Here is an 8,890-nt window from a genome sequence, read left to right on the forward strand (position 1 = left end):
AATGAGAATTAAATTATACAATAATCGTTGGGAGAGTGACGATCCAAACCATATGATATTAAAATACGTAATTATCATTTGAGATGGACGACGTCATGGATATTCTATAAGGCACCAAATGTTAGAATTGTCACTGGCTCCATCCTTGTATGCAGAACATCACAGGTCGATTGTTCGGTAGAAAGCTACTTCCAAGGTTTCGACGAACCTATTATTGATATCGAAAGCATGGTCAAAACATGAAGAGATATTCTTATATTCGAGAGGTTTTCTTTTATTGGATGAACCCAGTTTCAATTTCTCAAAACTGGTAACCGCTTCACAATTATGGGAAAAATATATTTTTATGATTAAGGGTTCCAGGCCTGTCGAGGCATCATTAACTATGTTCTCCAGCTCATAATTTGCAGGAGGAGGAAGATTGATTCTCCATATCAAGTTTTATGTTGCAGAGGAGGGACAGGATGAGCCCACCAATCATCGCCAACTGTCCCTACTTTGAGTTTGTGTCCAGCTATTGGAGAGGAGGGGTTGATCGTGAAAGATTTAGCTGAGCACCATCCCGTTCCCCGACCCGAGAATCGTGTTGAGATGATTCCGAAACATTATTCCTTTGGACCAAACTCAAAATAGTATTTTCGACCTTAGCCAGAGATCCATATTCGAAGGGGACATCCTTTAGAGTAGGCATGTCTGGATCTGGTTGTGTCTGTGAGTTAATCCGATGTCCATGTGTGAAATATGGGTTCTGGTTCATCCAGAGGGCACTATTTCTCCGAACAGGTAAAACCCAACTAGGCCTCCTTGGACACCCTGATATCAAATGTCTGACTTCATGGCAGCCAATGCATCTGAAGAGGATGTCCCAATAGTCCACCCATTACCTGATTGAGGAGGTTTCCTAGAAAATATCCAGAGCAGTTGGAAGCCCTTTGTAGAAATAAACTTCAATCAAGACCAAGCCACTCTTTTGTCCAATAATCCTATGAGCCCTTTGTAGAAATAAACTTCAATCAAGACCAAGCCACTCTTTTGTCCAATAATCCTATGAAACCTTCATCCACATAATATAACCTCCCAATTTTTTTTTCTATCTTCGAAATTTCCCTTTTGGACCAAAACTCAAGTGGAAGCCCTGGTAATTTGACCCAGATATATTTTCTCTTTGGATTCTCTTTGATGGGTCAAATCCAATGTACCATTTTTTTAATCTTAAGAACTCTCTGCCTCTCACCCATGGTCTTGAACTTATCTTTTCTGCATCCTCTGAGGGCATAAAATGAACACCAAACCACCCATTTACTAAGATGCTAACCTTCAAATGATATCCAACTATAGATGTCCAGTTCTTGTCAATCCATTCTTTCATTTGTGCTCCTACTATTTTCATGTAGTCACAGCGACCCACTAGAGCTCTTTCCTTCAACATCATAGAATTGTCCAAGTAAACATCAACGACCAGAATGAGTTTTTCAATTTCCTCTTGTGCTTTGAAAAGTTTTTCCTTCCTCATCGGGGCGCATGGATCGCCTCCATGGCTGGCCTGAGATACATAATCAGCTTCCTGATCTAGGGTCTTATGTTCAAAGGTGCCTATTATCTTTTGTACATGCGGAATAGCACTTGGGGTTCAGTTTTTAGCCGCGAATTAATTTTCTAAAGCTATTGTAATGTCTATTAATGACTCCACATCGTCCAACTACTCGATAATTGGTTGCAAACTTTCCATTTTAGCCCAACTGAGCCTGTCGATTCGTCCAGGTGCCAGGTACAACCAACCAATCTTAGGGAGAAAATATGTCCCTTCATTTTAATAAGCCACACTATTGGCTGGATGGGATCCTAGGGCCCCACTCACACTAATACCCCACAAAACCTCTTGCTCCACTAATTGTTGGGCTAAGAGCTGTTTTGACCTGTGAATTGGGATTCAATACTTGGACCTGCCAACTAGTATAGTCGTTTTTGGGAAGGAGGGCTAGTAATAATCCATCAAATCGCCAACTTAACCCCAACAGAGCCTTAGCACTTCCTGCTATAATAGTATTTATGATTCATCATTCAATTTATGAAGCATACCCATATTCATAAGCAAATATTCTACATAGTGCCACATAGCTCACACATAATCTCATGCCATGATTTTTGCCACATGATCTCTAAAATTCTTGTGTTCAAATTCCAGGTAATACTTCCACCACCGAAGATCATGCTTCCATGACAACTAAAGGGAAAAAGGGTTTTCATATAATGAATTTAAACAAATTGAAACAAAAACTAGACTGGTGGTGCAACTCCCAATTGATTTAGATTAAATTTCTGAACGTGCTTTTGATATATTATGAAAATTGTTGATAATAATTGATGTTTGTTAAAAAGATCAAGATATGGATCGATAACAGATACAATCCTAGACTTCAGATCCTTTCGATTTTAGTGGTTCTTTGGTTAAAGTTTAGTTTTTGATATGCTATTACAAGCATATTCTTCTATTATAATTTTTATTTGTTATGCAGATCAAAAAGCAAGATTATAGAGATATCATGGCAACAAATTAACTTGGAAAAGCCTGGCTGGAGCACGGAGAGTAAAAAATAAGGGATTGAAAGCTTCTTTCTGTTGAATAGATTATGAAATCAATTTCTTGATTCCATCAATGTAGCTTTTCATCAAATCGAAACCTTTGATTTGGATTGAGAGTTGGTCTTTCTAATGCTTGGTCCAATACTTTTGCATGGAAGGTTCTATAAATATGTATTATAAAAGAGACATTCGAGGGTTCTGAGAGGGGGATTTTCTTTCTGAGTCGACCTCTGCTATTGAGGAATATTTTACACTATTGTAAATCCATTCTCTATTGTCAGAGCGTCTTGTTCTAGAAAGTTTGTTAGAGAATTCTCCACAAATTTAAAAAACAAATTACGAGATTCAGAGATTTATGGTTATATTTAATTTGAAATACTACTAGCATTTGCACCAGATGATGCAAAGGAAACGCTGTAAGGCATAAATTGAGGAACAATCACGACATAGAAAGAAGCAAATGTAAATAAGATGCATAGATGTAGCAGAAATGGAATTCTAACGCTATATAAACCAAAATTGATTTATGGTGTCTAAGACTATATTTTTAATTAATTATTAAATTAATATTGCATATAAATCTCATACCTCTGTTATTATAACTTGTAGCATCGTTCCAACCAATGAAACTATCTTCACATTTTGGAATATCATTTGTCATATATATTATGTATATTACGGTAATCCTCACTAACTCTCAACCATATCAAAGATAAATATTAATTCACCTTAATTCCCCAACAACATTAAATCTTTGACGGTAATCCACCTTTAACACTAATGTGGATATATGTCATTTTGGCTCAACATGTATGTAACTCTCAACCATATCAAGGATAAATATTAATTCACCTTAATGCCCCCAACAACATTAAATCTTTGATGGTAATCCACCTTTAACACTAATGTGAATATATGTCATTTTGGCTCGACATGTATCTTATGCCTACAACTTGTGATGTCATATTGTTCTATCATACTTCGGAAAAAATATATAACTAAATAAAAATAAAAATAAAATTTTAATGTTCCTTTAAAATTTATGCATTGAATCTTTTATAAAGTTGATGAATACGATGAATCCTAATGTAAAAACCATATATTGTTTACAGAATCTCTGAACACTACAAACTGGCCAACTTAGAAACAGGTTTGCTGGAAAGCCAATAAAAGCAACAGATGGGACTCCCAATATTATATTTTTCAGACAACGACTTTAGTTTCAAAATTTCACATTGTAATGTCAAATAAGTTTACAAACTCAATACTTAATTTATCTTGTTATCTCAGTATGGTATGTAAAGTATAGATTTCCTAATTTACTTCGAAAAAATAAAAATATCTGGAAAGCTCAGAAAACCCCACACAAATGCTATTTGCATTTTTTCTATGGCTGCACAGCTCTTGATAGTGATGATGACTGCTGTAAAATTCTGCAGTGCAGAATCATGCCTTTGTTTTCAACATATAAACCGTACTACTAAGATGTAAGCACCAACACTTTTAACTCACATAATACCAAGACCTTATCGAGGTTCGGTAAGGCTTTTTCTTTGTAAAGAAAGGAAATACATTAAGCCCTTGACTAAAAGGTTGGCCCTGAGGTCTGATCAGATAAGGTGCTGCTCCTAAAGTCTCATATATCAAAAAGGAAAAAAATAGTTAAGAATAGTAAGCTGACTACATATTGCCATTTCTACTGCTCTCCACCCCAATTTTCACAGATCTGTTTGGTTTGATCCTCCTGAAATACCAAATTATAACACTTGCAGAAATCAATCCACCAACAGCAACCCTGACCACGGTCCCTGCCATCCAAGAAGCCAACGTTAACTTTAAAGCTTGAGATGGATGAATAGAAATTATAACACTTGTAGAAATCAATCCACCAACAGCAGCCCTGACCACGGTCCCTGCCATCCAAGAAGCCAACGTTAACTTTAAAGCTTCAGATGGATGAATAGAAGCATATCAAATGAAACCACTGGAATTCTTCACGTAATCCATAATTGAGTCCTATGTTTTACCTGCAATCACCCAGCCAATCTTGTGGTGAAAATGGCCATGATCTGTAAACCAGCAAGCATATTTCAATAGCTAAAATTCGCCGTACTCCTCTGGAAGATATATTACGGTAATCCTCACTAACTCTCAACCATATCAAGGATAAATATTAATTCACTTTAATTCCCCAACAACATTAAATCTTTGACGGTAATCCACCTTTAACACTAATGTGGATATATGTCATTTTGGCTCAACATGTATGTAACTCTCAACCATATCAAGGATAAATATTAATTCACCTTAATGCCCCCAACAACATTAAATCTTTGATGGTAATCCACCTTTAACACTAATGTGAATATATGTCATTTTGGCTCGACATGTATCTTATGCCTACAACTTGTGATGTCATATTGTTCTATCATACTTCGGAAAAAATATATAACTAAATAAAAATAAAAAAAAAATTAATGTTCATTTAAAATTTATGCATTGAATCTTTTATAAAGTTGATGAATATGATGAATCCTAATGTAAAAACCATATATTGTTTACAGAATCTCTGAACACTACAAACTGGCCAACTTAGAAACAGGTTTGCTGGAAGGCCAATAAAAGCAACAGATGGGACTCCCAATATTATATTTTTCAAACAACGACTTTAGTTTCAAAATTTCACATTGTAATGTCAAATAAGTTTACAAACTCAATACTTAATTTATCTTGTTATCTCAGTATGGTATGTAAAGTATAGATTTCCTAATTTACTTCGAAAAAATAAAAATATCTGGAAAGCTCAGAAAACCCCACACAAATGCTATTTGCATTTTTTCTATGGCTGCACAGCTCTTGATAGTGATGATGACTGCTGTAAAATTCTGCAGTGCAGAATCATGCCTTTGTTTTCAACATATAAACCGTACTACTAAGATGTAAGCACCAACACTTTTAACTCACATAATACCAAGACCTTATCCGAGGTTAGGTAAGGCTTTTTCTTTGTAAAGAAAGGAAATACCTTAAGCCCTTGACTAAAAGGTTGGCCCTGAGGTCTGATCAGATAAGGTGCTGGTCCTAAAGTCTCATATATCAAAAAGGAAAAAAAATAGTTAAGAATAGTAAGCTGACTACATATTGCCATTTCTACTGCTCTCCACCCCAATTTTCACAGATCTGTTTGGTTTGATCCTCCTGAAATACCAAATTATAACACTTGCAGAAATCAATCCACCAACAGCAACCCTGACCACGGTCCCTGCCATCTAAGAAGCCAACGTTAACTTTAAAGCTTGAGATGGATGAATAGAAATTATAACACTTGCAGAAATCAATCCACCAACAGCAACCCTGACCACGGTCCCTGCCATCCAAGAAGCCAACGTTAACTTTAAAGCTTGAGATGGATGAATAGAAGCATATCAAATGAAACCACTGGAATTGTTCACGTAATCCATAATTGAGTCCTATGTTTTACCTGCAATCACCCGGCCAATCTTGTGGTGAAAATGGCCATGATCTGTAAACCAGCAAGCATATATCAATAGCTAAAATTCGCCGTACTCCTCTGGAAGATATATTTTGTCATCAGTGGAAAGTTTTGGTATTAGAAATAACCATAAGTTTCAAACTTTTCATATGTGGATATGGATCTTTAGAGGAGGACTTTTACTTTTTAATGACAAGGAATGGGCAACTAGGAACAGAGTTGATGTTGACCAATCTATAGGTTCCTATATTTGTCTTTTCTTTAGATATGGGTAAATAAGAGGATTTGAACATCATATTTCTTGGCAATGGTACATAACACTTCATTATCATGGTAATCACCATTTAAGCTGGCTGCCCCGAAGATTTAAAATTTGAAGAAAGACATTGTTTCCAAAATCTTATCTGAATCATAAATATTTAAATTCCATTACATAGATATATGTTGAATTTAGTATAAAGAAACAAAAATAAGGTGTTGCAGGGAGTTCTCCCAGATATAACCTTATTTCTTATAATATTGGGTGTTGTTTCTTACAGATTACATGGCTTGTAATTGATTTGTGCAGATCACTCTGCTTGTGGCTGAGATGAATGTCATAGACGAAGAGAATCGGAAACTCAAGTCTATGTTGAAGCGCATGAGTATTAAATATAATGACTTGCAGAAGCATCTCATGTCTCTGGTTGAACAGCTGAAGGGGAAGGACGTTGATGGAAGCCAGGTATGTTATACTGTTTTTCATTTGGTTTTGATGATAGGTAGAGTGTTCATTTAAAAAGTTGCATAGAAAATTAGGCTGATAAAAGATATTGATGGAAGCCAGATATATTATACTGTTTTTCATTTGATCTGATAAGTAAAGTGTTCACCCAAAACACAACACTACAATCTACATGCTCTTAACTAATTGGTTTCAGACCATTAGGTATCGCATTAATACGAGATATTCGAACATGAAAAAGTGTTACTTCGAAAGAGATTGGTGGGATTCAGCTGCTTTATAGATAGAAAAATGGCATGGTGATTTATTAATAATTGGTTGACCAACACCAAAACGGTTGGATTTAGCCGGATAAATAGTTGGATGTTGGCTGGCTGGAAAGGAGAAATAATTGACATGTATGTCCTGGTCCACTGGAGCCAGCTTCAATTAGGAGTATTGGTCCACCTCATCCATGGTTACTGTACACAGAGATTGGGAGAAGCCTGTGGGAGTACTGGTCCACAAAAATGTAGCTAGAAAGAAAAAATAGTTGGTAAAAGAACCTAGACAGGCACACATATACACACACGAAAACCATAATAGCGTCAAACGTTTCTGTTAACATGAACTGCAGTTTCTGATTCGATTTTATTTTTAAGCTGTAGAATGACATAACATTAAAAGGACAAAACTCGTTTCTTGCCGTATTTGAAATAATTGTGGGATTTTTGAAAGTATTTGAGAAATTCAGTTATAAAGTAAAACCCTCCAAATTCCCATAAGGGTGGATTAAGTTTAAAATGTAAAATGCTTGGTAGTCGCACCATATTGAGCTAAATTTCGCACTCGTATAAAAAACAATCTAACATAAAACTAAACAGAAACGTCCTCTTATAGTAATATGAAAATTTTCAATTGTTTGAGATCCAAAAATGTTAACTTAATTAATTTAACAAAACGTGGGTACAGAGCTTAAAATTAAGACTTGGTCAGTGCCGTAATCTATAACCCTAGGGGAACTCCAGGCAACCATGAATACAATTAAGCAGTGCAATCGATAATCCAGATGCTCAGTAAAGCCATTAAATTCTTCAAGCGGTTTAAAGGAGAAAGAGAACCTTGGAAATAAATTACATGACTGAGTAGTTGTATGCGGCGGGGGTAATGAAAAAAGTTGAGACCAGTCACTAATGATTTATCTGAACAAAACAAAGCATACACAGGCTCTGTCAATGAAGTTGAGGGTTTCAGAAAACCTAAACTTATAATTACAAAGAAAAGATAAAGAATACCAAAGGTAACCAATTACCTGGCCAAATCAAGAAAGGCCTTGTGCGTTCTGGCGCTGAAAGAGAATTTCACACGCACATCCACTTTGAAAAGGATTAATGAAAAAATGAGCATCCAGGTGAGGAGTAAACCACCATATCAACAGCCAACGAATAATATCATCAAAATGAAGATGCAGGTCGGAGAGATTGGGGTGTGGAGATTCATTTCTTGTGCATTAAATTCAGATGCCAGTTGGGAAATCAAAGTTGCCTATGCCAAAATTCGGAGAGATTGGGGTGTGGAGATTCATTTCTTGTGCGTTAAATTCCGATGCCAGTTGGGAAATCTAACTTGCCTATGCCAAAATTTATTAATAATAAAAATTTGGTTGTTTGGTTTCTTGTTTAGAGTTGCAGAAATGGAACAGTTCTGTGTTTAGAGTTGCGGAAATGGAACAGCCGCGTTGAGAGTCGCAGTGATGGAGCAGTCGCAAATGGAGAAATCCGAGGGGCGAAGTGATAAAACCGTAACCGTAAGATAATCATCCAACGGCAGGGAGTTTTCTAATCGTCTAACAAGTGATCGGACGGCGCAAGAGGGTACACATGGCACTGGAGGGAGTTCTTTTCAGAAGGAAACGCCTTACGGCGTAAAAATAAATAGATCTATAAAAATGGGGATGAATGATGATTCGAAAACAAAAACATACTATTTATATAACTTAGTTTATTTTATACAATATATGTTCTTATTTTGAACATCCATTCATTTGTTCTCGAGATAAATTTAGTGCGAACAAAAATAATTGATTGGCTATCTGTCCATGCAGGGTGAGG

General features: G+C 36.0%; 1 protein-coding gene and 1 long non-coding RNA gene across 2 annotated transcripts; both read right to left on the minus strand.

Annotated features, from left to right (window-relative positions):
- Window positions 1-4,190: 4,190 nt before the first annotated feature.
- Window positions 4,191-6,448, minus strand: LOC149160431 (uncharacterized). Its single transcript, XM_089434423.1, has 3 exons — window positions 6,260-6,448; window positions 6,065-6,154; window positions 4,191-5,950 (listed from the first exon to the last, which is right to left on the minus strand). The coding sequence occupies exons 1-3, from the start codon at window positions 6,418-6,420 to the stop codon at window positions 5,734-5,736; spliced, it is 468 nt and encodes a 155-aa protein (XP_089290549.1). The 5' UTR covers window positions 6,421-6,448; the 3' UTR covers window positions 4,191-5,733.
- Window positions 6,449-6,755: 307 nt separating this feature from the next.
- On the minus strand, window positions 6,756-8,645 carry LOC149160432 (uncharacterized). Its single transcript, XR_016261318.1, has 2 exons — window positions 8,092-8,645; window positions 6,756-7,981 (listed from the first exon to the last, which is right to left on the minus strand). It is a non-coding gene; the product is annotated as an uncharacterized LOC149160432 (long non-coding RNA).
- Between the last annotated feature and the right edge of the window lie 245 nt (window positions 8,646-8,890).

The sequence above is a fragment of the Pinus tabuliformis genome, chromosome 5_2, assembly GCF_031772625.1.
Source record: "Pinus tabuliformis cultivar Carrire ecotype Pingquan chromosome 5_2, CPIR1, whole genome shotgun sequence".
In the NCBI taxonomy this organism is placed as follows: Eukaryota; Viridiplantae; Streptophyta; class Pinopsida; order Pinales; family Pinaceae; genus Pinus; species Pinus tabuliformis.

What these genes read in the sequence shown, in the direction of transcription:
- LOC149160431 (XM_089434423.1), bottom strand. Translation starts at nt 6,420, where the DNA reads ATGGTGATTACCATGATAATGAAGTGTTATGTACCATTGCCAAGAAAT. An exon ending in CCATTCCTTGTCATTAAAAA is followed by an intron (nt 6,155 to 6,259) that starts GTAAAAGTCCTC and finishes TATATCTTCCAG; the next exon opens with AGGAGTACGGCGAATTTTAG. An exon ending in GATTGGCCGGGTGATTGCAG is followed by an intron (nt 5,951 to 6,064) that starts GTAAAACATAGG and finishes CTTGGATGGCAG; the next exon opens with GGACCGTGGTCAGGGTTGCT.